The sequence below is a fragment of the Amia ocellicauda genome, chromosome 21 (assembly GCF_036373705.1).
Source record: "Amia ocellicauda isolate fAmiCal2 chromosome 21, fAmiCal2.hap1, whole genome shotgun sequence".
NCBI lineage: Eukaryota > Metazoa > Chordata > Actinopteri > Amiiformes > Amiidae > Amia > Amia ocellicauda.
In genome coordinates, this window is record NC_089870.1 from 20,333,753 (window position 1) to 20,361,334 (window position 27,582).

Here is a 27,582-nt window from a genome sequence, read left to right on the forward strand (position 1 = left end):
GAAGAGCGCAACATTGAAACCGCCGTTTGTTTTACACCAAAATCACGGTTGAGACGCTGGCCGTTTATAATAATTTCATATGTTGGGGCTCAAAGCCAGAGTCTGACACAACGACTCGAGAGACGGTTGTGCAACAGCATGTGCATCGTTTGAGCTGAACAGCCGTGGCTTTTAGTCAAGACCCTCTTCAGCCAGTCTGCCCCCGTATTGTCCCGCGCTCCTCGAGAGGGATGTGTGGCGCAGCGGTACACTATCACAGCATCTGAGCCGCGTCCAAAAGTCTCCCTGGCTCTTTTATCTCCTGCAACCTGCGCTCTCTCACCGCCAAGCAGGGCCCTCGGGGAGAAAGCGCCTGAGTGTCGCGCTTTTGTGTCGTACCTTGTAAGTGGATACTCCAGGGCCTCCGATACCGTTTCTCTGCTAGCGTGACAGTTTTTTTTGTTTTGTTTCGTTGTGTTGTGTGGTTTGAGTTCTCAGAGTTCTCATGCCATCCCATTACCATCTCCGGCTGAGGTCTTACCTCCCAGAGTTTGGTTTTGTGCCGCTGGTCTCGTCTGGGGACTCTATCCCTTTAGGTTCGTTTTCCAATGTTATATTATTTAAGAAAGGACAAAAAAAAAAGGGAACCTCTCATATAAAGGTGTTCATTATCTCTCCGGCTTCCCTGCCAAGAGGCCATTCGGTGCCAAGAAGGCGTGTCGAAGGAGGATTCATTACCATATGCGATTTGTTTTTGCCGTGTTGGTTTAAACCTGTTTGTCTAAAGCGATCCAGCCTCTACAGGCAGCACAGTCGGTCTCTGGTGTGTTTGTATTAATCTGCAGCGATGAGAGGCGAACCTGCAAACACGCTCCTGACTCGCTGTTGAGTGTTTATGTTATTGTTCGGTGTGTGTTGGGTGCCCTGAGGGCAGCCAGTGCGTGCAGGCGGTGCATTGGAGTCGGTGTTGCGGAGGGTGGGGGAGGCTGGCATTTTGCCGGGGGGCTGTCTCTGACCGTGCCGATGTCCCTGCAGGAGGTCCAGACCGAGCTGGGCTCCCAGAACGCCGTGGTGCGGGGCATCGTGGACAGCCTGCGCATGAAGTACTCGGACATGTACTCGCTGGTGCCGGCCGAGATCGAGGTGCCGCTGCAGGAGGTCCGGCGCAGCCTGAGGGAGGTGGAGGAACAGGTAAGCCCAGCCGCTCGCACCGGGCCAGGGTGGGTGGCACAGGACGCCGTGGGTCAGCGCCAGCCTCCACCACCGCACATCTGTACTCTGCGGTTCAGGTGGACCGTGGAGACGCGTGGCATTGCTTATTAGCGATCGGAGGCCGATGCCAGGGATGACCCGTTTCCTCGATGCCTGGGAGAGTCTCGCGCTCTGCCCGTCTCGGCTCATGCATCCAGCACTTTCTTGCCGATGCAACGCCGGAGCGGGGGGGTGCTGTGGGTTTCAGGCACTATTGTAAGAACAGGTCAGGTGGTGCATTGTTACAGGCTGCCTTTAGGCCGGTTGCCATATCGCTGCGCTGGTGCCGCTGTGCCGTGACTGACTTTTTGGGACTGTGGTGCGGCCAGCGAGCTGAGGAGCGCTTTCGCCTCAGTCCTTGACAAATCTAGACAAAGAAAACATCTATTTATATTCTTGTATGTTTGTTTTACACCTTGCATTTTCCAAGGGAGTTTTAAATGGTTTTACCTCCACAGTAGAACTGTCTCCTATATTTTTGATATTTACCAATTTTTTTCTCTGCTCGATGTTCCTGAGTGTCACAGAGATTAAAAGGCGATGCTGAGCAAAGACACTACAACAGGATCCTGTTTAATTTAGTCTGTGTTAAAACAATAACAACGACAACAAACGCGCAACTAGCCAGTCAGGTCTTGTTGTCGTGTTATCAGAGGACCCTTTCCAAAAGCAGCGCTGTGTTGCAGGTGGAGGACGCGGTGGAGAAAAGCTGTCCTCTCCATATCCTGAGAGCCAAGATCGCAGACATCTCCGCCGGGCTGAGCGCCGTGCTGGGCCTGCTGCAGTACCGCAGCGCCACGGTGGCCGAGGCCCGGGCCCTGCAGAAGGTGACTGCCTCGGCACACGCACACACGTGAAAACACACACGGATGCACACACACATACACACGCACAGGGTCTGTCCACTCCAGTCCGTGCGTCTCTGACCGCGCCTGTGTCTGTCTGTGCCCGTGGGCAGAGCGTGTGGGACGAGCTGGACGGCTGGCACTCGAGGATCTCCGAGCTGGAGGCCGAGGTGCAGGACCTGTCTGTGGAGAAACCCGACAAGGCCCAGCAGATGATGGACAGCCTGATCGAGCCCCTGCAGCTCTACCAGAATGTGGCCAAGCAGGCAGAGCAGAGGACAGCCTTCCTCAGCAAGGTGACGGGTCCTCAGGGTAGAATCAACGGCTGATTTTCTGGGGCAATGAGTTCAGTGCTGTTTACTGAACCTAATACCCCGTTTCCACTAGCCATGATCAGGTGCACCTCCATGTGGCCGTGCTGTAAGTGTGCACCTACACTGCGCCCGGCAGCGTTTCCACTCATTGTCTTGAGTCCAGCTGCCCTAGGAGACACGAAAGGTCAAACCGCATCTGGGACACTCGGCGCTCTGGGATTTAGTGTTTTAAACTGGAGGCTGAAATACCTCTAACATTAAAGTGCAATAAACTTTGAGCTGAAATGTTTTTACGAAATCTAACACAGTCTTATAGTATAAATTATACCAGATATCCAAAAGTAGAAACTGGGACACATTGAAACAATATATAAAACAAATCACATCACTTAAAATTTCATTTAGTTTATTTTGTTTACCAGTGCATCGTAAATAACGGTGTTGCTTCTCCCTGTATCATGATCCGATTAATACTGACAATATAGCTTAATTTAAGTGTCCTAGAAATTCTCCCTTATTATTTATCTGTGGGAGAATGAACTGCGTTGCATTATTAAATACAGTGCGCTGGGTTTAAATCTGTCCTGTAGTCACTACATGTCTATATCGTGAAATATACAGTATGTCAGTCACAGACAGATTCTTAAGCAAAACTCATACATATGTATATAAATACGGCTACAACACTCTGGGATCCATAACTTACTGGAACGGTTTTCCCACAAATTCAGTGTCTGCATGTTTTCTCTGTACCTGCAGCTTCATCAATGTGCAAAATAAAAGAGTCACATCACATCAGCTTTTATTGTGAATGGGATTCCTTTAAAAAATACCTTTGACACCATATTGAATGGATCAGTTAATCGCTAAGTTTTGTGAGGTTTGTATTTCTGCAGTCGGTAAAGCGTCTATATTTGGATTACCATTAACACATAGTTATAGCGATAATGAGGGATTGCAAACATAATTAAAATATACGATTCTTCATGCGATTGATCACATAAAAACTAGCCTCTGTTTTAAACATTTTAATCGTTTTTAAGATAGTGTAAACAGGGGGAAGCTAAAAACCGTGCCATTTAAATAATCGGGACATTTAATTTAAATCCAGGATGAATATTTCATATTTGCGTGTATTTATAACAAAAAAAAGGATTGTATTGCAGTCCAAAGCAGTTCTTTCTCCGGCAGGATTTTCACGATCTTTTCAAACACTCTGACATGTCTTTCTGCTCCAAGCAATTAATCCTGTGTGGCACTTTTCCACCGAGCATTAATAACTGCTCAGATGAATCGTTTCCCAAGGTAAACACACACATTCCTTCTTTCTACCACATCGAGAGCAGCTGCCATTACTGTAGTTACAATTTCCAGATGAAGCGGTGCTGCGTAAGGGACGTCACAGTCCTGACCCGGACCAGTGTGGGGCCCTAGTGGAAACCCCCCGGCACGGCACGGCCACGCTGAGGTGCAGCTTTAATGTGGCTAGTGGAAACAGGGTATTAGTGTACTGCAGCCCCCCAGGAGCCAGGCTGGCCACCACAGGTCACAATCTGGGCATCTGGTAAGTGATGCTGTCCCTGCCCCCCTACAGATCAGCTGCAGCCTGCAGGAGTACGAGGAGATGCTCATCAGCACCAACAACTGGCTCAGCGAGGCCCAGCCCTGGCTCTCCGCCAGCTACACCTACAGCTCGGCCAAGTGTCTGGGCAAACACGCCAGCGCCATGCAGGTGCGTGGCAGGCGACAACATGGATGTTATTTGTAGTGACCTTTGCCCGCTCTTCAGCCACTGCCCATCGCTCTCTCTCTCTCTCTCTCTGTGTTTATGTGCTGTGTGGCGGGTCTCCTCCCTCTCTCTGTCTCTCTCTCTCTGTCTGTCAGATTTTTTGTATATGCGTGTGTGCGTATGCGTGTGCGTGTGTGTGTGTACCCTTTGTGTTGACGGCTGTGTCTGCCACTGTCGCCCGGCCCACAGATGGTGCTGCACGACTCGGAGCACCGGCGCCGGGGGCTGCAGGGCTTCGTGCCGCTGCTGCAGGAGGTGTCGGCGGTGTGCGACACGGCCGCCATGCGGGAGCAGCTGACCCGGGCAGAGCAGCGTATCGACACCCTGCAGCAGGGCATTCTGGGACCCCTGCCGCAGCTCCAGCAGGCTGCCACGGTGAGCCCCCGTCCAGGGTCTGCTCTGTCCCTCCCCTGTCCTCTCTGTTCTCTTCCCTCTCCTCTCCTCTCCTCTCATGTTCATTCCCTCTGCTCTCCTCTCCTCTCTGTTCTCTTCCCTCTCCTCTCCTCTCCTCTGTTCATTCCCTCTGCTCTCCTGTCCTCTCTGTTCTCTCTTGGTACTTGAGCACCCGTGTTCTTATGCTAAATTAAAAATATTGGCAACTAAAAATACCCATTCTTGACAAAACCTCTGAGAGTTTTTGTTTCTGGCTTGACCGTGCACACAGTCACTGATGTGTGTGTGTGTGTGTGTGTGTGTGTGTGTGCGGTGGACCGTGTCTGAATATCTCCACCGCAGGAGCTGGAAGCCATCGAGACGGACGTTAAAAGGATGGAGAAACAAATCGCTAAAATCAGGACCATCCTGTCCGACACCGACACCGCGGAGATCCCGCCGGAGCAACACCTACACAACCGCCAGGTGAGGCGGAGTGGGCGCAGTGTCTGAACCCGGGCTTTCACACTCAGCTCCTGAGTAGATGCGACGCCATATGGGTTTCTCTCTCAATTAACCAATTCATCAATTAATCAATTAAAGTCTGGGAGCCCCTGATCTGGACGCTGGGCCCCGTGTCTGTGTGCTTTCTGTTCTAGGTCATCCTAGACAACATCCAGTCCATGAAGACGAACATCGCGGAGATCCAGAGCTGTAAGCCCGGCCTGGTCCTGCCTGCGGGGGCGACGGCGGCGCTGGCGGTGTTCGACCGAGCCGAGGAGCTGCTGGTGCATTTGGAGGAGCTGGAGCACGAGACCCACCAGCAGAGCGCAGACCTCCAGGTACTCCCAGCCCTCTCCGCTCCCCCCCACCCTCTAGAGTCCTTGTGCTCTAATCCACCCCCCGTCCAGCGCTAACACACAGCCCTGGCAGGACACAACTCTGAGAGCGTGGCATCGTGGCCGCCTCCTGGGCTGGTTTAAGAACATAAGAAAGTGTCCAGTGGAGAGGAGGCCATTCGCCCCATCGTGCTCGTTTGGTGTCCATTAATAACTAAGTGATCCAAGGATCCTATCCAGTCTGTTTTTGAATGTTCCCAAATTGTCTCTTCAGCCACATCGCTGGGGAGTTTGTTCAGATTGTGACGCCTCTCTGTGTGAAGAAGTGTCTCCTGTTTTCTGTCTTGAATGCCTTGAAGCCCAATTTCCATTTGTGTCCCCGGGTGCGTGTGTCCCTGCTGATCTGGAAAAGCTCCTCTGGTTTGATGTGGTCGATGCCTTTCATGATCTTGAAGACTTGGATCAAGTCCCCACGTAGTCTCCTCTGTTCCAGGGTGAAAAAGTTCAGTTCCCTCTCTCTCGCTCATTTTGTGCCGGCTGCCCGTGTCAGTCGGTTTCACCGCAGCGTGGGCGGTATTGGCTGTGTCCCTGGCCCTAGATGAAAGGTCTGTGTCTGAGAGGGGGCCTGGGAATGTGTCTCACACGTTTGTCTTGGAGCCGGACTGATCCTTCTCGGCCTCTGAACCATACCTTCTCGGTAGACGGGGCCAAGAGGCCGTGTCCATTTCACAGGCTTTCGAGTGCCGATCAGATCCGCGGGGATGCCGGGCCTTGGCTCCTGGTGTGTGTGGTGGGATGTGCGTGAGGCGGGCTGGGGTCTCAGCACTCGTGTCTCTGTGTCTGACACGTGTGGCCCGTGTGACCGACTGACTGCTGTCTTTTCCAGATGGCGATTGACACGTTGGTGAGGCAGCGGCAGGACATAGACCCAGAGAGCCCCGGCCTGCCCTCCTCTGGACTCCCACCCAGCAACACCATCTTTGGTCGGGCACCGCCCCCCCTGAGAGACACTCAGGTGAGCCCACACGTCTCCCCTGTCTCCGGAAGAGACACGTGTTCCTCAGCAGGAGAGGAGAGGGACTGGACTGAGGTCCTCACTGCTGCCAAGCTCAGTGTTTGTGCATCAACTATGCTGTGCAAACCCACAGGGGACACTTGTCACTCAGAACCAAAGTCTCCTGTCTTCTCTTCCAGGTCAATGTGACCCTCAGCCTGGAGGCCACGGAGGAGGTCCGAATGGGTTTGCAGGACCCATTCATAGCCCTGACAGAGACGCCGCCGTGGGAGGACAGAGCCCGGGACAGACGAACGCACACACAGGTACAGACAGACAGACACACACAGCTGCAGACACACACGCGCACACTTCAGAGATCGGTCCGGGGTCGCAGGGGCGGGGGGCGTGCCGAGGTGGTGAGAGGGTGAGAGTGGGCCGCGCAGTGAGCCGTGCTTGTCGTGTGCATCTCAGGGAGCGGCGCCGTGGGGTCGTGTGGACGGGCGTCTCTGCTTGGAGAGAGAGCTGGGCAGCGAGGACGATGCCGGGGGCAGCGAGTCGTCTTCTGAGACGCTGACCGGCAGCGTCCCGGAGGTAAAGGGAGAATTCGGAGCCGCTGGACGTCGACTCCGGTGCGGCAGTCCTGTGCTGTCTCCCTGTCCTCTCCCGCACTGTGGGACTGGCCTCCGTCTCGCTGTTCATCCCTCTGTGCTCAAAACTCCACATCGCAGCTCCTCTTCTGCTTCCCTGAGCGTCAGTCTCCTTTTCTTCTCTTTTCTCCACCGACTCATAGTTTCTCTCCATCTCCTCTTGACCCTGACGCTCTCGTTCTCTTGCTCTTGACCGTTGTCCTCCTCTCCTCGGCGTTGTCTTCCTCCTGCTGACGCCTCCGCCCCTCCGCTTGGGCTTCTTCTTGCTTGGTCTCCTCTCCTGCTCTCAGAGATGTGCTGTCAGCGGTGGTGACAACTGTGCCACCAGAGGGAGCCGCGAGACCACGCTTGCACTGCTGTAGCAACACCCCTTCACTGTGTCACTGTCAGCACACTTTACTGTGTCACAATGCCAGTACCCTTTCACTGCGTCTCTGTGTCAGCACACTTCACTGTGTCACTGTGCCAGTACCCCTTCAATGTGTCACTGTGTCAGCACACTTCACTGTGTCACTGTGCCAGTACCCTTTCACTGTGTCTCTGTCAGCACACTTCACTGTGTCTTTGTTTCTCTGTGTGTCTGTGTCACTGTGTCAGCACACTTCACTGTGTCAGGGTGTCGCTGTGCCGGCGCTCGGCCCCAGTGCCCCCCCCCAGTGTGTAGAGCAGGTGCTGCAGACAGGCCGTGTGTTTGTGACGGCAGCTGTTTCTCCTCCGCCTGCCTGTGACCTCACTGTTCCCCCTCGCAGGACCCTGACGAGACGTTCATCGCCGATGTCCGTGCTGGCGCCGTGCCCCTGACCCTGGGCAGCGACGAGGTGTTCGAGGCCCGGCCCATTCCCGGTACCGAGGTAGGAGCTGAGCTGCTGTGTGTCCCGGGTCACTGAGCTGAGAGCCCTGAGGAACTGATGTAGTCACTGTTTCACTGGAATGCAATGGAGAAAAGCATTTTTCATGACCATGTCTATCATTAACTGATTTACTATTATTATTATTATTACTATTACGATGATGCTGATGTTTTATGTAATTCCTTCGTTCATTTTCCTTTATGTTGAAGCTGAAATTACTTTTCTCCACCGCTGTGTCTCTCTCCTCTCCCAGGGAGCTGCAGAGGTCCAGCCCGCAGTGATTGAGACGGGGGCCCGACCCGGCTCCACAGTGGCAGTGACCGAGACAGATGCCCTGCCCGGCGCCACAGTGACCGAGACCGAGGCCCGATCCAGCCCCACAGTGACCGAGACAAAGACCAGGCCCAGCTCCACAGTGGCCGTGACAGACACAAAGGCCCGGCCCGATCCCACAGTGACCAAGACAGAGGTCCGGCCCAGCCCCAGAGTGACCGAAACAAAGGCCCGGCTCGTTCCCATAGAGACCGAGACAAAGGTTCGGACCAGCTCCACAGGGACCGAGACAATGGCTTGGCCTGGCTCCACCATGGCAGTGACCACGACAGAGGTTCAGCCCGGGTCCACCATGGCAGTTACCAACACAGAGGTCCAGCCTGGCTCCACTGTGGCAGTGACCAATACAGAGGCCCAGTTCGGCTCCACAGTGACCAAGACAGAGGTCCGGCTTGGCTCCAAAGTGACCCAAACAAAGGTCCAGCCCGACCCCACAGTGACCGAGACAGAGGCCCGGCCCAGCTCCACAGAGACTGAGACAAAGGCCCGGCCCAGCTCCACCATGGCAGTGGCCAAGGCAGAGGTCCAGCCCAGTTCCACAGTGACCGAGACAGAGGTCCAGCTTAGATCCACAGTGACCGAGACAGAGGTCCAAACCGACCCCACTGTGATCGAGACAGAGGCCCAGCCCGGCTACACTGTGACCGAGACAAAATCCCGACCGGTCTCTACAGTGACCGCGACAAAGGCCCGACTTGGTTCCACAGTAACTGTGACAGAGGTCCAGCCCGGCTCCACAGTGACTGAAACAAAGGCCCAGTCCAGCTCTATAGTGACCAAGACAGAGGACTGGTCTGGCTCCACAGTGACTGAGATAGAGGCCCGGCCTGGACCCAAAGAGACCAAGAGAAAGGTCCGGCCTGACTCCACCATGGCAGTGACCAAAACAGAGGTCCAGCCTGGCTCCACAGTGACCGAGACAAAGGACCGGTCCAGCTCCACAGTGGCAGTGACTGATACAGGAGCCCGACCCAAACCCACAGTGGCAGTAACCAAGACAGTGGTCCAGTCTGGCTCCACAATAACCGAGACAGCGGTCCAGTCCGGCCCCACAGTGGCAGTGACCAAGGCAGAGATCATCCCCGATCCCACAGAGACTGAGACAAAGGCCCGGCCCAGCTCCACCATGGCAGTGACCAAGACAGAGGTCCAGTCCGGCCCCACAGTGGCAGTGACCAAGACAGATGTCCAGCCCAGTTCCACAGTGACCGAGACAAAGGCCCGACTTGGTTCCACAGTAACTGAGACAGAGGTCCGGCTCGGCTCCACAGTGACTGAAACAAAATCCCAGTCCAGCCCCACAGTGGCAGTGACTGATACAGGAGCACGACCCAAACCCACATTGACAGTAACCAAGACAGAGGTCCAAACCGACCCCACCGTGATCGAGATAGAGGCCCAGCCCGGCTACACTGTGTCCAAGACAGAGATCCACCCCGATCCCACAGTTAGCAAGACAGAGGTCCGGTCCAGCCCCACAGTGACCGAGATTGAGGCCCGGCCCGGCTCCACCGTGGCACTGACCAAGACAGTGGTCCAGTCTGGCTCCACAGTGATTGAGACAGAGGCCCGGTCCGGCCCCATAGTCGCAGTTACCAAGACAGTGGTCCAGTCTGGCTCCACAGTGATTGAGATAGAGGCCCAGCCCGGCTACAATGTGACCGAGACAAAGCACCGGCCCGGCCCCACAGTGATCGAGATTGAGGGCCGGCCCGGCTCCACCATGGCATTGACCAAGACAGAGGTCCAGTCCAGCTCCACGTTGACTGAGACAGAGGTCCGGCCCGGCTCCACAGTGAGCGAAACAAAGGCCCAGTCCAGCTCTATAGTGACCGAGACAGAGGACCGGTCCAGCTCCACAGTGACTGAGATAGAGGCCCAGCCTGGACCCAAAGAGACCAAGAGAAAGGTCCGGCCTGACTCCACCATGGCAGTGACCAAAACAGAGGTCCAGCCTGGCTCCACAGTGACTGAGACAGAGGCCCGGTCCGGCCCCATAGTCGCAGTTACCAAGACAGAGATCCACCCTGGCCCCACAGTGACCGAAACAAAATCCCGGTCCAGCTCCACAGTGACCGAGACAAAGGACCGGTCCAGCTCCACAGTGACTGAGATAGAGGCCCGGCCTGGACCCAAAGAGACCAAGAGAAAGGTCCGGCCTGACTCCACCATGGCAGTGACCAAGACAGAGGTCCAGCCTGGCTCCACAGTGACTGAGACAGAGGCCCGGTCCGGCCCCATAGTCGCAGTTACCAAGACAGAGGTCCAGCCCGGCTCCACAGTGACCGAAACAAAATCCCGGTCCAGCTCCACAGTGACCGAGACAAAGGACCGGTCCAGCTCCACAGTGGCAGTGACTGATACAGGAGCCCGACCCAAACCCACAGTGACCGTAACCAAGACAGTGGTCCAGTCTGGCTCCACAGGGACCGAGACAGCGGTCCAGTCCGGTCCCACAGTGGCAGTGACCAAGGCAGAGATCATCCCCGATCCCACAGAGACTGAGACAAAGGCCCGGCCCAGCTCCACCATGGCAGTGACCAAGACAGAGGACTGGTCTGACTCCACAGTGACCGCGAAAAAGGACCGGGCCAGCTCCACAGTGACTGAGATAGAGGCCCGGCCTGGACCCAAAGAGACCAAAACAGAGGTCCAGCCTGGCTCCACAGTGACCGAGACAGAGGCCCGCCCTGCCCCCACAGTGACTGAAACAAAATCCCGATCCAGCCCCACAATGATTGAAATAGCGGCGCAGCCCAGCTCCACAGTGACCGAGACAGAGGTCCAACTTGGATCCACAGTGACCGAGACAGCGGTCCAGTCCGGCCCCACAGTGGCAGTGACCAAGGCAGAGATCATCCCCGATCCCACAGTGACCGAGACAAAGACCCGACTTGGTTCCACAGTAACTGAGACAGAGGTCTGGCCCGGCTCCACCATGGCAGTGACCAAGACACAGGTCCAAACTGACTCCACAGTTAGCAAGACAGAGGTCCGGTCCAGCCCCACAGTGACCGAGATTGAGGCCCGGCTCGGCTCCACCGTGGCACTGCCCAAGACAGAGGTCCAACCCGGCTCCACAGTGACTGAGAAAATGGACCGGGCCAGCTCCACAGTGACCAAGACAGAGGTCCAGCCCGGCTCCACAGTGACCGATAAAAAGGACCGGTCCAGCTCCACAGTGACTGAGATAGAGGCCCGGCCTGGACACAAAGAGACCAAGAGAAAGGTCCGGCCTGACTCCACCATGGCAGTGACCAAAACAGAGGTCCAGCCTGGCTCCACAGTGACCGAGACAGAGACCCGGTCCGGCCCCATAGTCGCAGTTACCAAGACAGAGATCCACCCCGGCCCCACAGTGACCGAAACAAAATCCCGGTCCAGCTCCACAGGGACCGAGACAGAGGTCCAGCCCGGCTCCACAGTGACCGAGACAAAATCCCGGTCCAGCCCCACAATGACTGAGACAAAGGACCGGTCCAGCTCCACAGTGACAGTGACTGATACAGGAGCCCGACCCAAACCCACAGGGACCGTAACCAAGACAGTGGTCCAGTCTGGCTCCACAGTGACCGAGACAGAGGCCCGCCCTGCCCCCACAGTGACTGAAACAAAATCCCGATCCAGCCCCACGATGATTGAAATAGCGGCGCAGCCCAGCTCCACAGTGACCGAGACAGAGGTCCAACTTGGATCCACAGTGACCGAGACAGCGGTCCAGTCCGGCCCCACAGTGGCAGTGACCAAGGCAGAGATCATCCCCGATCCCACAGTGACCGAGACAAAGACCCGACTTGGTTCCACAGTAACTGAGACAGAGGTCTGGCCCGGCTCCACTGTGGCAGTGACCAAGACAGAGGTCCGGCTCGGCTCCACAGTGACTGAAACAAAGGCCCAGTCCAGCTCCACAGTGACCATGACAGAGGTACGGCCCGGCTCTACAGTGACGAAGACAGAGGCCCGGCCCGGCTCCACCATGGCAGTGACCAAGACACAGGTCCAAACTGACTCCACAGTTAGCAAGACAGAGGTCCGGTCCAGCCCCACAGTGAACGAGATTGAGGCCCGGCCCGGCTCCACCGTGGCACTGACCAAGACAGAGGTCCAGCCCGGCTCCACATTGACAGTGACTGAGACAGGAGCCCGACCTGAACCCACAGTGACAGTAACCAAGACAGAGGTCCAAACCGACCCCACCGTGATCGAGATAGAGGCCCAGCCCGGCTACACTGTGACCGAGACAAAATCCCGGCGCGGCTCCACAGTGACCGAGACAAAGGCCCGACTTGGTTCCACAGTAACTGCGACAGAGGTCTGGCCCGGCTCCACCGTGGCAGTGACCAAGACAGAGATCCACCCCGATCCCACAGTTAGCAAGACAGAGGTCCGGTCCGGCCCCACAGTGGCAGTGACCAAGACAGAGATCCACCCCGATCCCACAGTTAGCAAGACAGAGGTCCGGTCCAGCCCCACAATGACCGAGATTGAGGCCCGGCCCGGCTCCACCGTGGCACTGACCAAGACAGAGGTCCAGCCCGGCTCCACCGTGGCAGTGACCAAGACAGAGGTCCAGCCCGGCTCCACCGTGGCAGTGACCAAGACAGAGGTCCGGCTCGGCTCCACAGTGACTGAAACACAGGCCCAGTCCAGCTCCACAGTGACCATGACAGAGGTACGGCCCGGCTCCACAGTGACAAAGACAGAGGCCCGGCCCGGCTCCACCGTGGCAGTGACCAAGACACAGGTCCAAACTTACTCCACAGTTAGCAAGACAGAGGTCCGGTCCAGCCCCACAGTGACTGAGAAAATGGACCTGGCCAGCTCCACAGTGACCAAGACAGAGGTCCAGCCCGGCTCCACAGTGACTGAGAAAATGGACCAGGCCAGCTCCACAGTGACCAAGACAGAGGTCCAGCCTGGCTCCACAGTGACTGAGAAAATGGACCAGGCCAGCTCCACAGTGACCAAGACAGAGGTCCAGCCTGGCTCCACAGTGACTGAGAAAATGGACCAGGCCAGCTCCACAGTGACCAAGACAGAGATCCAGCCCGGCTCCACAGTGACCGAAACAAAGGCCCAGTCCAGCTCTATAGTGACCAAGACAGAGGACCGGTCCAGCTCCACAGTGACTGAGATAGAGGCCCGGCCTGGACACAAAGAGACCAAGAGAAAGGTCCGGCCTGACTCCACCATGGCAGTGACCAAAACAGAGGTCCAGCCTGGCTCCACAGTGACTGAGACAGAGGCCCGGTCCGGCCCCATAGTCGCAGTTACCAAGACAGAGATCCACCCTGGCCCCACAGTGACCGAAACAAAATCCAGGTCCAGCTCCACAGTGACCGAGACAAAGGACCGGTCCAGCTCCACAGTGGCAGTGACTGATACAGGAGCCCGACCCAAACCCACAGGGACAGTAATCAAGACAGTGGTCCAGTCCGGCCCCACAGTGGCAGTGACCAAGGCAGAGATCATCCCCGATCCCACAGTGACCGAGACAAAGACCCGACTTGGTTCCACAGTAACTGAGACAGAGGTCTGGCCCGGCTCCACCGTGGCACTGACCAAGACAGAGGTCCAGCCCGGCTCCACAGTGGCAGTGACTGAGACAGGAGCCCGACCTGAACCCACAGTGACAGTAACCAAGACAGAGGTCCAAACCGACCCCACCGTGATCGAGATAGAGGCCCAGCCCGGCTACACTGTGACCGAGACAAAATCCCGGTGCGGCTCCACAGTGACCGAGACAAAGGCCCGACTTGGTTCCACAGTAACTGTGACAGAGGTCTGGTCCGGCCCCACAGTGGCAGTGACCAAGACAGAGATCCACCCCGATCCCACAGTTAGCAAGACAGAGGTCCGGTCCAGCCCCACAATGACCGAGATTGAGGCCCGGCCCAGCTCCACCGTGACACTGACCAAGACAGAGGTCCAGCCCGGCTCCACTGTGACAGTGACCAAGACAGAGGTCCAGCCCGGCTCCACAGTAACTGAGACAGAGGTCTGGCCCGGCTCCACCGTGGCAGTGACCAAGACAGAGGTCCGGCTCGGCTCCACAGTGACTGAAACAAAGGCCCAGTCCAGCTCCACAGTGACCATGACAGAGGTACGGCCCGGCTCTACAGTGACGAAGACAGAGGCCCGACCCGGCCCCACAGTGACAGTAACCAAGACAGAGGTCCAAGCTGACCCCTCAGTGACTGGGACAAAGGCCCGGCCCGGCTCCATAGTGACAAAGACAGAGGCCCGGCCCGGCTCCACCGTGGCAGTGACCAAGACACAGGTCCAAACTTACTCCACAGTTAGCAAGACAGAGGTCCGGTCCAGCCCCACAGTGACCGAGATTGAGGCCCGGCCCGGCTCCACCGTGGCACTGACCAAGACAGAGGTCCAGCCCGGCTCCACAGTGACAGTGACCAAGACAGAGGTCCAGACCGGCTCCCCAGTGACTGAGAAAATGGACCGGGCCAGCTCCACAGTGACCAAGACAGATGTCCAGCCCGGCTCCACAGTGACCGATAAAAAGGACCGGGCCAGCTCTATAGTGACCAAGACAGAGGACTGGTCTGGCTCCACAGTGACCGATAAAAAGGACCGGGCCAGCTCCACAGTGACTGAGATAGAGGCCCGGCCTGGACCCAAAGAGACCAAGAGAAAGGTCCGGCCTGACTCCACCATGGCAGTGACCAAAACAGAGGTCCAGCCTGGCTCCACAGTGACCGAGACAGAGACCCGGTCCGGCCCCATAGTCGCAGTTACCAAGACAGAGATCCACCCCGGCCCCACAGTGACCGAAACAAAATCCTGGTCCAGCTCCACCGTGACCGAGACAAAGGACCGGTCCAGCTCCACTGTGACAGTGACTGATACAGGAGCCCGACTCAAACCCACAGTGACAGTAACCAAGACAGTGGTCCAGTCTGGCTCCACAGGGACCGAGACAGAGGTCCAACTTGGATCCACAGTAACCGAGACAGCGGTCCAGTCCGGTCCCACAGTGGCAGTTACCAATGCAGAGATCATCCCCGATCCCACAGAGACTGAGACAAAGGCCTGGCCCAGCTCCACCATGGCAGTGACCGAGACAGAGGTCCAGCCCGGCTCCACAGTGACCGAGAAAAAGGACCGGGCCAGCTCCACAGTAACTGAGATAGAGGCCCGGCCTGGACCCAAAGAGACCAAAACAGAGGTCCAGCCCGGCTCCACAGTGACCGAAACAAAATCCCGGTCCAGCTCCACAGTGACCGAGACAAAGGACCGGTCCAGCTCCACTGTGACAGTGACTGATACAGGAGCCCGACTCAAACCCACAGTGACAGTAACCAAGACAGTGGTCCAGTCTGGCTCCACAGGGACCGAGACAGAGGTCCAACTTGGATCCACAGTGACCGAGACAGCGGTCCAGTCCGGCCCCACAGTGGCAGTGACCAAGGTAGAGATCATCCCCGATCCCACAGAGACTGAGACAAAGGCCCGGCCCAGCTCCACCATGGCAGTGACCGAGACAGAGGTCCAGTCCGGCCCCACAGTGGCAGTGACCAAGACAGATGTCCAGCCCAGTTCCACAGTGACCGAGACAAAGGCCCGACTTGGTTCCACAGTAACTGAGACAGAGGTCTGGCCCGGCTCCACAGTGACAGTGACGAAGACAGAGGCCCGACCTGGCCCCACAGTGACCGAGATGGAGGTCCAGCCCGGCTCCACAGTGACCGAGACAAAATCCCGGTCCAGCTTCACAGTGACTGAGACAAAGGACCGGTCCAGCTCCACAGTGACAGTGACTGATACAGGAGCCCGACCCAAACCCACAGTGACAGTAACCAAGACAGTGGTCCAGTCTGGCTCCACAGTGACCGAGACAGAGGCCCGCCCTGCCCCCACAGTGACTGAAACAAAATCCCGATCCAGCCCCACAATGATTGAAATAGCGGCGCAGCCCAGCTCCACAGTGACCGAGACAGAGGTCCAACTTGGATCCACAGTGACCGAGACAGCGGTCCAGTCCGGCCCCACAGTGGCAGTGACCAAGGCAGAGATCATCCCCGATCCCACAGTGACCGAGACAAAGACCCGACTTGGTTCCACAGTAACTGAGACAGAGGTCTGGCCCGGCTCCACCGTGGCAGTGACCAAGACAGAGGTCCGGCTTGGCTCCACAGTGACTGAAACAAAGGCCCAGTCCAGCTCCACAGTGACCGAGACAGCGGTCCAGTCCGGCCCCACAGTGGCAGTGACCAAGGCAGAGATCATCCCCGATCCCACAGAGACTGAGACAAAGACCCGACTTGGTTCCACAGTGACTAAGACAGAGGTCTGGCCCGGCCCCACAGTGACAGTGATCGAGACAGAGGTCCAGCCCGGCTCCAAAGTGACAGTGACGAAGACAGAGGCCCGACCCGGCCCCACAGTGACCGAGACAGAGGCCTGGTCCAGCTCTATAGTGACCGAGACGGAGGCCCGGTCCAGCTCTATAGTGACCGAGACAGAGGCCCGGTCCAGCACACAGCCCCCTCAGCACAGCATGGTAAGTGTCTCACCCCCCACATCTGAAATCACTTCATTGACCCAGTTGTTTGGTTTCATGACTTACTCATCATGTTCGCTGACCTTTACCCAGCAGTCCAGTACAGGCCGTGTAGAAACACTGTACTTTGACCCGACACCGCAGTGCTGTGTTCAGAGAGCACCGGTCAGCTCCAGATGTGAATCACGCTGAAGAGCACATCTGGAGTCCGGACCCTGCGGACTGCATTTCACAGTTTGCGTGTATATAATAGTCAAAATAATAACACCTGCAGAAAACAGTGTGAGTTGCGTCTCTGGGAACGCCTGACTCGACTCACCTGAGAGAGGGGCGGACACGTATCCCCCGCTGCTATCGGCACAGCAGGAATGTAAACATGAGAGAGAGGGAGAGAGGGAGGGAGAGAGAGAGAGAGAGAGAGTCGGCTGTCAGTCCTGCCCCGGCACTGTATGCTAATTGCCCCACGGGGAGGGCACGCCTGTCAGACACATGACCGGGGCTCCGTGCACACGAGTCGCTCGCTGTCACTCAGCCAGGAAGTGCCTGTTCTCGTGGCCGGCGGCGGGGGGGCAGGGAGGGAGAGGCGCAGAGGTGCGTGGGGTGGCGGGGGGGCGGGGCCGTGAGGAAGTTGATTTTCAGGTCCCGGCGTTTCCAGCACCGTGGGGCGACACACCCACTGTTGACTTTGCGTGTGGTGTGTGACCCTCTCTCTCTCTAACTCTCTCTCTCTCTCTCTCTCTCTCTCTCTCACTGTCTCTCTCTCTCGCTGCCTATCTCTCTCTCTCTCTCTCTCTCTGACTGCAGTCGGGTCTCGGTGTGCTCCATGCCTGCCGGGACCGGGCTGCCCAGCTGGAGATTTGGCTGCGGAGGGCCGGGGAGAACCTGCGGGCGCAGCGCCAGGCCGGCGACATGCAGGGCGGCGTGGAGCAGCAGATCCTCACCTGCCAGGTAAGCCGAGCGGGTCGAAGTTCACCGCCGGTGCAATCCGCCGGGGAGAGTCCAGCCCTCCCTTAGAGCTGTAGCTGCTGTAGAGGACTGACAGGGAAGGGCGTCATATCGTACGCACGGGGGCAAGTGTAGTGTGTCACTGTGGCTGTTCTTGTTGTTGTGGTGGTTGTGGTGGTTGTGGTTGCGTTTCTATTCCTCAAACCATGGGCACCTTTTCAACAAAGCTGTACTCGTATTAGGGAATCGCAAAAGAAGGGGACAGAATGTGTCGGGACAACTTAGAGGCCAACACGGCAACACCTGGGGACGTGGCTCGACAAGTTAGATGTGCTTTCAGTTGTTAACAGTCGTGTTGTTATTTCCATCAAGGATATAGACGCTCTGCTCCAGGAAATGGTTAACTAGTTTGCATTTTTTAAACGTGGAGGGAAAGAAATCTGTCTGGTTAATCTGTAACCACGCTTTGAAGCCGGCGGGCGGCTGTGTGGAGGAGACAGAGACGGAGCGAGGGATGAACGCGCCTCTTCGGAGGGCGAGGAGGTCAAATCCGCACTGTCTGGGATCATTATCCCGGGGTGGAGGAGGACAGAAGGTCGCGCTGCAAGGTCCCGAGCACTAATTATCCCCGCTTCGTTTGGAGATGTGTTTCTTTTTTTTTAACGCGTTTGCCGTCCCCCGGCTGCTCCGGCGGCCGGGTTTCGGCTGCCGGGGCCGATTTTAAGTGGCCGTTAAGGGCGGACGCGGCTTGACTCGGGCCGGGTGTCGCACGTGGGGGGTGGGAGATGAGCCGAAATTAGGACTCGAGTGTTGTCCTGACGGCTCTAATTTGTGAAGCCACGGCGGCCACACGCTTGTCGGACAGTCGAGAAAAAGAGGAAGAGACGTGCAGAGAAGAGAGGAGAGCTGCATGGATAAATCGGCTAAACTGTTTCTGTGCTGACCGTACAAGAGCCGTATTGTGAATATCGGTCATTTTTAAAAGACTGGTTAAGAAACAATGTCTCCAGGTGACTGAGAGAGGGCTGAATGTCTCTCACAGAAGACACAAACCTCTTCAGCATGTGTTACTAAAACAGTCTTCATTAAATCATGATCTGCCGTGGAGAGCTCTAGTGTGGCACAGAAGCCAAACCCGATACCGGCATTCATAATTCAGCGGGTAAAATCCTACCCCCGGCACGGGAGGTCAGCGGGGGTTTGTTTTGGAAAGGCAAAATAGTGAAAACGTCACACGGAGAGACACGCTGAGAGACACCGTATGTCTGAGCCTCGATTTAACTGCGGACCCTGTCTGCCCGCGCTGCCCGTGGTCGTTGCCGGGATCCGGGGAACGCTGGTATTGAGTTCCTCTGCTGAGCGTTGCCTCTATTATCTGCTGTTCCAGAGACCAGAGAGGATGTTGCTGCAGGCGTGTGTAGGTGTTTTGCATGTGTCAAGCGTGTTCTGAGCCGCCGCTCCCTCACCGTGCTGGCAGGTTGTAATGACAGTGGACAGACGCCGCCTGTCCTGCATGGAGTGACTCCAGACAGAGCCGCTCACGAGTTACATGCCCTGTGTTTGTTGTCTTGCCGAGACGCTTCACATCCAAACACGACAAACGTCCTGCGTAAATATGCTAAAAGCATGTGATCAAATTTGCATTCTCTGTAAACAAGCCTGAGTGTCAGCTAGCTAACCTGAACCACTCTATCGTCTTTTTTTTTTATCTCTCTCTCTCTCTCTCTCACCTTCACGTCCTCTCCGTCCCTCTCCCTCTCTCCCTCTCCCTCCCTCTCTTTCTCTCTCTCCCTCTCCCTCCCTCTCTTTCTCCCTCTCCCTCTCCCTCTCCCTCTCTCCCTCTCTCAGGAGATGTTCCTCGAGATCGAGCAGAAGGTGGCGAGCCTCGCGGCCGTGGGGCAGCAGAGCAGCTCTCCCGGCATGCACCAGGAGGCCGAGGCCCTGTCCCGCAGGCTGGAGCAGCTGAAGAGCAGCCTGGTCTCCTTCCAGAGGCTGCTGCAGGAGCGGCACGGCGAGGAGCGGCACAGCCAGGAGCAGCCTCTCCCCGGCCCGGTGACCCTGCAGTCCCAGGAGCGCCCCCTGGAGGGGGAGAGGCGGCGCAGCAGTGCCAGCCTGCAGGAGATGCTGAGCTCGGCCCGGGGCAAGCTGAGTCGACAGAACAGCTTGCAGCAACAACGGGTAACACAACCACACACAACACACAACTCAGTGTATCTGAGTGTCTATTACACAGACACACACACTCGACTACACGCACACACTCGATTACACACACTCAGATACACACCCACACACACTCGACTACACACGTTCACACCCACCTACACACACACACTCAGATACTCAATTAAACACACAGAAACTTCATTACACACCCACACACACGCACATTTTCACACACACTCATTTACGCTGCTGATCATTGTGAAGACCAAAGTAAAGGGAAGAACTCGAGCCTCGGGTTCCAGAAAGCTCTGGCTGACACAGGGCTGCTCTCCTCCTCAGGAGCTGGAGCAGGAGCTGAGCGAGCAGCGGGACCTGACCAAGGCCATCGCCCTGCAGGGGGGCCGGGCGCGCCCACGCAGCCGTCCGGAGGAGACCCCCGCGCCGCCGCCGCCCAGGTACCGCCGATCTGACTGCTTCGGCCGTGTCATCGTCACTACCGTGACCCCACCGGGCGCGGTTTGTTCCCCCCGTTGTTAATTAGTCTGTTTGTCTCGCCAGACCCCCTGGGGCAGCGCAGACCCCCGGCGACGTGGCTGCGGGGCCGTCGGAGGGGCAGGTGGGAGCGAAGTGGCAGCACCTACAGACACGGCTGGCCACCCAGCTGAGCGCGCTGCGGGACGCTCTGCAGCAGGAGCCGGCTGCGCAGGTAAGAGCAGAGGACGAACGGACAGACGAGCAAAGGAAACGGCAAAACAGTGCAGCTGAGAGAGAGACCGCCTCGGTGTATTGTGGGTAGAGCAGTGCATTGTGGGACAGGGAAGGTCACTCCATCATGGCTGTTCTTGTCTCCATTAATGGGGGGAAATGCATGCAGGCATGTGTGGGAGGCAGGGGGGGAGTGCCGGGTCTGACCCGGCTGTGTTGCGGTTGCTCTCAGGTGCCAGTGCAGACGAGCGGTGATGGCCCAGGCCCCGCCCTCCACACCGCGCAGGAGCTGCAGTCGCTCACCGCCCGGCTCCGTGAGCTCGGCCAGTCGGCGCACTCCGTCCTGGCTCAGGTAAGGGGCTGCTCATTGTACTGTGGCAGTAATTTATCGTTCTGTAGAGCGCTCTGTGTCTGCCTGCGAAGGGCGCTATACAAGTACAAACTGATTGATTGATTGATTGATTGGTCTCCCAGGTCAGCCCGTCCGCTGAGGCGAGCTCACGGCTGGATGAGGAGCTGTACGGCGTGCTGTCCGGGCTCGGCCTGTGTCTTGACCGGGTCGGGGAGTGGCAGTTGGGCCCCAGCGGACGGTCCCAGGAGGACGCACGGCTGCAACTGCTACAGCTGGAGGTGAGTCTGTGACACGAAATGTGCGGAAAACGTCTCCCACCGAAAGAGCGGCTGCCAGGTGGCCGTGCTGGTTGACGGGGACCTGCGGTAGCAATAGCTCCAGTACGGTGCCTCCAAGTCCGCGTTTGGTCGTTGCAGGGCCTGACATCGGACCTGGCCTGTCTGGACCGAGAGCTCAGCAGCCGGAGAGCAGAGCTGAGTGGGGCGGAAGAACCTGGGCTGTGTCTGGACGCTCTCCGGGCCCGTGTGCCCCTGCTCCAGTCCGCCCTGAGCTCCAGATCCGGCCAGCTGCAAGCCCGGCGGGAGAGACTGGACCAGTACCAGGTCAGGACTGTCTCGCCCTTGCAGGGCACGCTCCCGGGGTGTGGGCGAGGGCTGCACACCTGAGCGTGACCTTTGTTCTGTTTGTCTAACCCCACAGATAGAGATAAGGAAAGTGCATGCTTCCTTGCTCCATAGAAAGTCGGTTTCTCTGCAAACGATTAACGGAGCCAGTGGCCGGAGCTGTGCGGACCAGCTGCAGGTAACACGGGGCCCCTGATCTCTCCTCCCGAGCGCAGGTCTCTGTAGGACACAGTGCTTACCAGAATGCAATTTGTTTACCAAGAGCTGCCCTCGTCTATTCCCACAGAGACTGAGTGGAACATGTGCTTTAACAAACTAAATGTACCTCTTCAGCAGATACAAAGGCCTTCTCTTTCCTCTCCCTCTCAAAACTAAGTAGAAGTAACAGACGACTCTTACTCTTACACAAAGAGATCGATGCAATGCCTAATAGCCTCCTCTCCACACCTATTAGCTTTTGTAAGTGCCCTGGTGTTGTCCCTGCCGGTGTGTGTTGTGCCTGAAGCCTTTGGTGGGCGCGTCTCTGCAGGTGGCTGCGCAGCTGGAGTCGGAGCTGCTGCCCTTGGAGAGCCAGGTGTCTGCGCTGAAGGAGGAGGGCGAGAGTCTGCAGATCCCCGCCGCTCTCATACAGGAAGTGGCCAAGATGGAGGTACGGCAGCCCCTTCATACGTACCCCAGGTCTCGTGCGCACACAGATGTATATGTAGTTTTCACTCTCCCACGGAGAACTAACACTTCAGTCTCGGAGTTGTGGGGCGGGCGGTGTGTGCATGTCGGTGACCGCTGCGGTGTTCTTGGTGTCGGCAGGACGTGCTGGACAGTGCGTGGAGCTCTCTGCGGGAGAGGCGGCATGAGCTGCGTGAGGGTCTGCACCAGGAACGGCAGTTCGAGCGGCTGCTGGAGGGGCTGTCCGGCCTGGTGTATGCCGGGAAGCGCAGGGCGGCGGCGCCGGAGTCGTCCCTCGTGGTGCACAGCATCGCCGAGTTCAGGACCTGTCTGGAGAAGCACCAGGTACCCAGGGCCCTGATTTTGAATCATTATGTGTAGATATTCTTCAGAGCAGCTCACGTCATGTCAGTTGTCACATGTTCATATGTTTTTTCTTGTTGTTGCTCGCCAGAAGTACTTCCAGAACCTCGCGAAGCACCAGGCGGTCATGGAGCACTTCTGCCAGCGAGTGCCGGCGAGTTTACTCCAAAAGCACGAGCAGGTTTGGACCGACCTGCGTAAAGAGATGACTTCTCTTCAATGGCGAGCTCTTCAGAGGGGAACGGAGATGCGGAGCACGTTACAGGTGCCACTCTTACCGGGGTCTCTGCCAGAGCAGTTTATGGCTATAGTGAGCGAAAAGGGCTCCTTCAGCTGCACCGCTGAGTCGTTCTTGGCCTCGTGCCGGTCGGTGACTGTCGTGTCTCTCGCCGCAGACCTGGTCCCACTTCAACGAGAGCTGCCGGACGCTGGGGCAGCTGCTGCAGGAGCTGGAGGGCCGCATCCCCAGTGTCGGCCTGGTGGAAGAGTCGGAGGAGCGGCTGCGGGAGAGACTGGCAGTCTACCAGGTACGGCACACCCAAACCACAGCGTGAGCTTAGCCGTACGGTCGCAGCACTTCCCTCCTGAGGACAGCCAAGTGCGGTCGTGGAAAGCTGTGGTGATTCACTCAGCCGGTACCTTGCCGCCACCACTCTGCACCACAAGCAGCCGCGCTTCTCAGACACCCAGCAGCAGAACAGCAACTGAGTGCTAAAAGCTTCCCAGAGCCACACGGTGTGCTTTTACTGCGTTTTAAACGAGCCAGACCTCAGAAGCCCGGCTCCCGTCGAGAGCAGGCCTATTCTGGTCGGCGTCGAGATCCATTAGCGAGCCGGAGAGGTTCCTGGAACCGGATTTCCGAGTGGTGTTGTGCTCTCCGTGCACGAAATAAATTTGTTCAGATGCTGAGTAATGTTGTACAAGGAGTGCTGGTTGTTGTTGACCATAAAGACTGTCTCTGGGTAGCATTTTTGTCCTGATTAGTCTTTATGTTTATGTAATGTTTATGTGCGTGTATATATCTTTATATATGGTTCAATTAGCGTCCGTCGTCGAGAGATAAGTGCTCGAGCGGACTGATTTAAGATTCCTTTAAAGCTGATGAAGTACATTTTGTTCTGAAACCAGCGGTCGACCCCGGCGGTTAAAGGAGCAGAGGGATAATTACATTCTTTTTCTGGTAGCAAATTGAAGGTGTCCTGGAGGAGCGGGGAGCGTGGCTCTGCCGGGTCGTGGCCCAGGGCAGGGGGCTGCAGGGAGCGGTGCGCTGCGCCGGGCTGGAGGCCGCGGTGACGGAGCTGGAGGGGAAGTGGCTGGGGGTGCGGGGGCGGGTGGAGCAGGATCGGCACCGCGTCGAGGCGCTCCGGAAGCACTGGAACAGGTCTGGGATGTACACACGCACGAGCCATTGATATACAGTACATGCTCACAGATTTATCATAGAACTTTGTTTTTATTTGGAAACACATTCCCCATAAAGAGATCCAAGTCAAAGCGACCGTGACTGGAAACCAGCCCAGTTCTCACACACTTACAGACTCGCACATACACACCTTATTTAGGATATCTGGTCCAAGAGAAAAGTGTAACAAATGACAACACAACTACATCTTCCCAAAATGTTTCTTTCTCTTCCTTGCCTATCGTGGGAGAAATATGACCATATCGTGTCTCGTGTCTCATCCTGGTGTCCTGCAGTTTTCGCCGGGACTCGGTGGCTCTGAGCGTGTGGCTGAGCAGCGCCATGGCCCAGCTGAAGGATTGGAGGCAGCACTCCGTTACGGTGCCCCGGGACAGGGACCACATTCACGGGCAACTCCTGCGCTTCCTGGTGGGTGGAAAGGCCTGAGGGAGTCGAGGGCCAGGCGTTTCTGGGGTGTGGGGGTTGGAAAACAGATTGGTATCACCCGTCCCACACACCCCGAGGAAAACCCTACTCTATAGTATGAACGTGTTTTCATTCCACTGTGCTCTGTGTTCTCCCGCAGGACTTCACAAAGGAGGTGGAGGCGCGGTCGGCGCTGAAGGCCTCGGTCATCGGCACGGGCGAGCAGCTGCTGCAGCTGAAGCAGACGGACATGGCGGCCCTGCGCACGCAGCTGGTGACACTGGAGCAGAGCTGGGCGGAGGTGCAGGCTGCACTGCCCGCCATACAGGAGCAGCTACACCAGGTCAGAGGCAGCAGAGACTCATGTTCACGTTCCCGTTCTTGGCATGTAAAGGCTTGTTTTTGCAGTGGCCGTGAAGTCTTCGTCGGTTGGCCGGTTAGAGAAGTTAAAATGAGATTCAAATTCCTGTTTGGCTGTAACAGAAAAGGGTGAAGAGGTTTTTAAAAGTAAGAATAAACAAATATAAGATGTGGGATATAAAGAATGGGAGTAAGGTTGGCAACAGAGGGGGACGTCAGCAGTTGAGATGGGAGGCTTTGACCGGACCTTCTGGCATGTCGAGACGTGCCAGGGAAGAATGCACACCGACACACGCAGACAAACGCATACACCACGGCTCTGGCAGGTACTTGGGTCCCTTCCCAGAGTCGGTGAAGGATGCTGCGTCTGTGAGGCGGTGGGAGGGCAGGTGAACTCTATCTCACACTGTGACTGAAGCATCCTAATGAGACTCTCGGTCCAAAAGCGCTCGTTCTCTGGCTGTGGGCAGCACTTCCTCCCCATGAGATCAGACGAGCCAGTCCCGGTTCTTCTGCGCCGCCTAATTTCCTGGGAACGGATGGTGATCGGACCCATCGCCAGCCCCCCCACATCGCTGCAGCGTGTTCGGTGGACCCAACGTCCGCCAGACGCCAATTACAGCTCTCTCGTCCTCGGCTGATCTGAGCTGCAGTCGCTGGTGCAGCCTACGAGAGCCATTTGCCTTTCGATCCCGTCCAGCCCGGGCTAAATGGAGTTTATTCCAGAGAGTTCGGACCTGACACCCGAAGGCGTTCGTGGAAGGGTTTGATACAGCTGGTATCACGGCTTCTTTTGCTTCTTCCTCAAGGGATTTGAGAGCGATTTGATTTGCTGTCCCTCAGTCTCCTGCACCAACAGGGCAAAAGAAATTAAAACAAAGTCCATTTACTCTTGCAACAAGTTTTTTTCGGCTGTCGGCCACTGGGTGTCACCGTTTGCTAAGCAGAAGCGCTCAGTCAGCAGGTCGTTGGACGGCACCCTCAGCCTTGGGTTTTCAGTGCCTCAATATTGATCTCTTCTCCTCAGCTCTCGCTTTGAAGAGACGTTTTTACAAAGTTCGTTTTATGTTATTTAACACTTAGTGCCCAGGAAAATATAACACACACACACGTGTGCATTACAGCTGACTGTCGGATTGTGTGTATCTGTGGTCTGTGGACGCTGTCGTTGTTGTTGTCCTGCACTGACTTTCCCGCTCTCCTGTGCACAGCTGTTGATGGACAGGGTGTCTTCACGGGATGCCATGGCGGAGCTGGGCGACTGGATCGGTGCCACCCAAGGGCAGATCCGGCAGATAGAGGAGAGAAGCAACAGCGCCAGCGACTCCGGCGGCATCACCAACCTGCTCAACAAGTACAAGGTGCCACTGCAGACCCCACAAGTGTTATTGTCCCTTATTGTCCACATCCGTGCCGAGGCTGTCATGGTTTCTGTTCGCAGGCACGGTTAATTGTAGGTGCAGGTAATTGCATTTGCTCTGCCGCTCTTTCAAGCCATTTTTGTCCCCCGGTTCCAGGAATACAAAATCGAGATGAGCTGCCGGCAGCTGACTGTGGATTGGGTGAACCAGTCGGTGCTGCAGACCAGCAGCGCCGACGTCCAGGGGAAGCGATATGAGAAGACAGACTTCGCTGAGCAGCTGGGAGCCCTCAACCGCCGCTGGCTGGAGCTCCAGGGAGATCTCAGATGCAAGGTGGGCCGGCGAGGGTCTGGGCGGCTGTGTCTGCTGTCCTCTGCTCTGTTCTTATTTCCCCGGCATCCCCCCGGGTGCTGGAGCTGGAAACTGACGTGAGTCCCTCTCTGCGTCTCAGATCCAGGAGCTGGAGAGCCGGCTGAAGGCCTGCACTGACGGGGAGAACAAGCTGCAGCTCGTCCGCAGCTGGGTGTTGGCCCAGCGGGAGAGACTGTTCTGGTTCGAGAGGCCCCACAGCCGCAGCCTGGCGGAGAGGGCCCTGAGAGAATGCCAGGTAGGGTTCGGGCCCATATATGACTGTATGACACAGCTAGAAATATCTAAGACCAACAAACTGTCTCAGGGACCCAGAGAGAGTGACGATAAAGAGAAGAATATCGTCTGAATATCCACAGTTTGCTTTAGAACTCTAGAAGTGTTGCAGGTTCTTTGTTAATATGTGTACCGTGTGTGCTTGTTTGCATGTGTATGTGTGTCATCATCCCACAGGACACCGAGGAGAAGCTACAGCTGAAATGCAGGGAGCTGGAGGAGTTGAGACGGGGAGGCCTGTCCCCGGGCGCAGTCGACAAGAGCGGGGCGCACAGTGTGTTCGTGGCGCAGGCAGATGATGTCAGCGCAGCCTGTACGGCCCTCAGCCAGAAGGTACACACCAGCCTCTTTGCAAAATCCCGCCGGGTCGGGTATTCTGTGCATCCTGCGTTCATCGGCGCGACCCTGACCACACACGCAGTGAACGCCCGTCTCGGTCCCTCCAGCTCTCTCAGGTGCAGACGTCCCTGCGGGCGGCGGTCCAACGGTGGGTGGAGTTTGAGGGCTTGTTCGGCGAGGTGAACCTGAAGAGCATGGAGACCCGCTGCAGCCTGGAGCTCCTCCACCACCAACCCCTGCTCTCCCAGGAAGCGCTGAGCAGCCAGGTGGACCGCCTACAGGTACCAGCACCCCGCCGTTGAGCTGCTCCCACACAGTGTGCAGATTCTCCTTTATTATATTTCTGTACGGTATATAAAGCAAGTGTGAGAGCTGAAGTGCCGAGAGACTGTTTTAATGCACTGCGTCAGTTCTTTCAGCTTGATACTGAAATAGACTCATTCTGTAAACCAGTGTCCTGACCTGGGGCTGGTGGTGGATCCTGGGGATGT

The 27,582-nt window shown here is 56.9% G+C and overlaps 1 protein-coding gene across 1 annotated transcript in view; it reads left to right on the plus strand.

Annotated features, from left to right (window-relative positions):
- The window catches only part of syne2b (spectrin repeat containing, nuclear envelope 2b), a 107,339-nt gene that overhangs the window by 48,257 nt on the left and 31,500 nt on the right, over nucleotides 1–27,582 (plus strand). Inside the window, exons 59-90 of the mRNA XM_066694048.1 lie at nucleotides 1,015–1,170; nucleotides 1,917–2,057; nucleotides 2,189–2,371; nucleotides 3,984–4,121; nucleotides 4,368–4,553; nucleotides 4,914–5,036; nucleotides 5,210–5,392; nucleotides 6,276–6,404; nucleotides 6,584–6,709; nucleotides 6,858–6,977; nucleotides 7,783–7,884; nucleotides 8,138–16,738; nucleotides 17,543–17,686; nucleotides 19,532–19,861; nucleotides 20,189–20,304; nucleotides 20,408–20,555; nucleotides 20,787–20,906; nucleotides 21,029–21,184; nucleotides 21,323–21,508; nucleotides 21,606–21,707; nucleotides 22,059–22,178; nucleotides 22,337–22,540; nucleotides 22,650–22,823; nucleotides 22,954–23,085; nucleotides 23,743–23,939; nucleotides 24,257–24,389; nucleotides 24,547–24,729; nucleotides 25,958–26,107; nucleotides 26,264–26,440; nucleotides 26,559–26,714; nucleotides 26,930–27,085; nucleotides 27,199–27,372. Of these exons, the coding sequence (XP_066550145.1) occupies nucleotides 1,015–1,170; nucleotides 1,917–2,057; nucleotides 2,189–2,371; nucleotides 3,984–4,121; nucleotides 4,368–4,553; nucleotides 4,914–5,036; nucleotides 5,210–5,392; nucleotides 6,276–6,404; nucleotides 6,584–6,709; nucleotides 6,858–6,977; nucleotides 7,783–7,884; nucleotides 8,138–16,738; nucleotides 17,543–17,686; nucleotides 19,532–19,861; nucleotides 20,189–20,304; nucleotides 20,408–20,555; nucleotides 20,787–20,906; nucleotides 21,029–21,184; nucleotides 21,323–21,508; nucleotides 21,606–21,707; nucleotides 22,059–22,178; nucleotides 22,337–22,540; nucleotides 22,650–22,823; nucleotides 22,954–23,085; nucleotides 23,743–23,939; nucleotides 24,257–24,389; nucleotides 24,547–24,729; nucleotides 25,958–26,107; nucleotides 26,264–26,440; nucleotides 26,559–26,714; nucleotides 26,930–27,085; nucleotides 27,199–27,372 (13,446 nt within the window). The remainder of the gene's footprint in view (nucleotides 1–1,014; nucleotides 1,171–1,916; nucleotides 2,058–2,188; nucleotides 2,372–3,983; nucleotides 4,122–4,367; nucleotides 4,554–4,913; nucleotides 5,037–5,209; nucleotides 5,393–6,275; nucleotides 6,405–6,583; nucleotides 6,710–6,857; nucleotides 6,978–7,782; nucleotides 7,885–8,137; nucleotides 16,739–17,542; nucleotides 17,687–19,531; nucleotides 19,862–20,188; nucleotides 20,305–20,407; nucleotides 20,556–20,786; nucleotides 20,907–21,028; nucleotides 21,185–21,322; nucleotides 21,509–21,605; nucleotides 21,708–22,058; nucleotides 22,179–22,336; nucleotides 22,541–22,649; nucleotides 22,824–22,953; nucleotides 23,086–23,742; nucleotides 23,940–24,256; nucleotides 24,390–24,546; nucleotides 24,730–25,957; nucleotides 26,108–26,263; nucleotides 26,441–26,558; nucleotides 26,715–26,929; nucleotides 27,086–27,198; nucleotides 27,373–27,582) is intronic.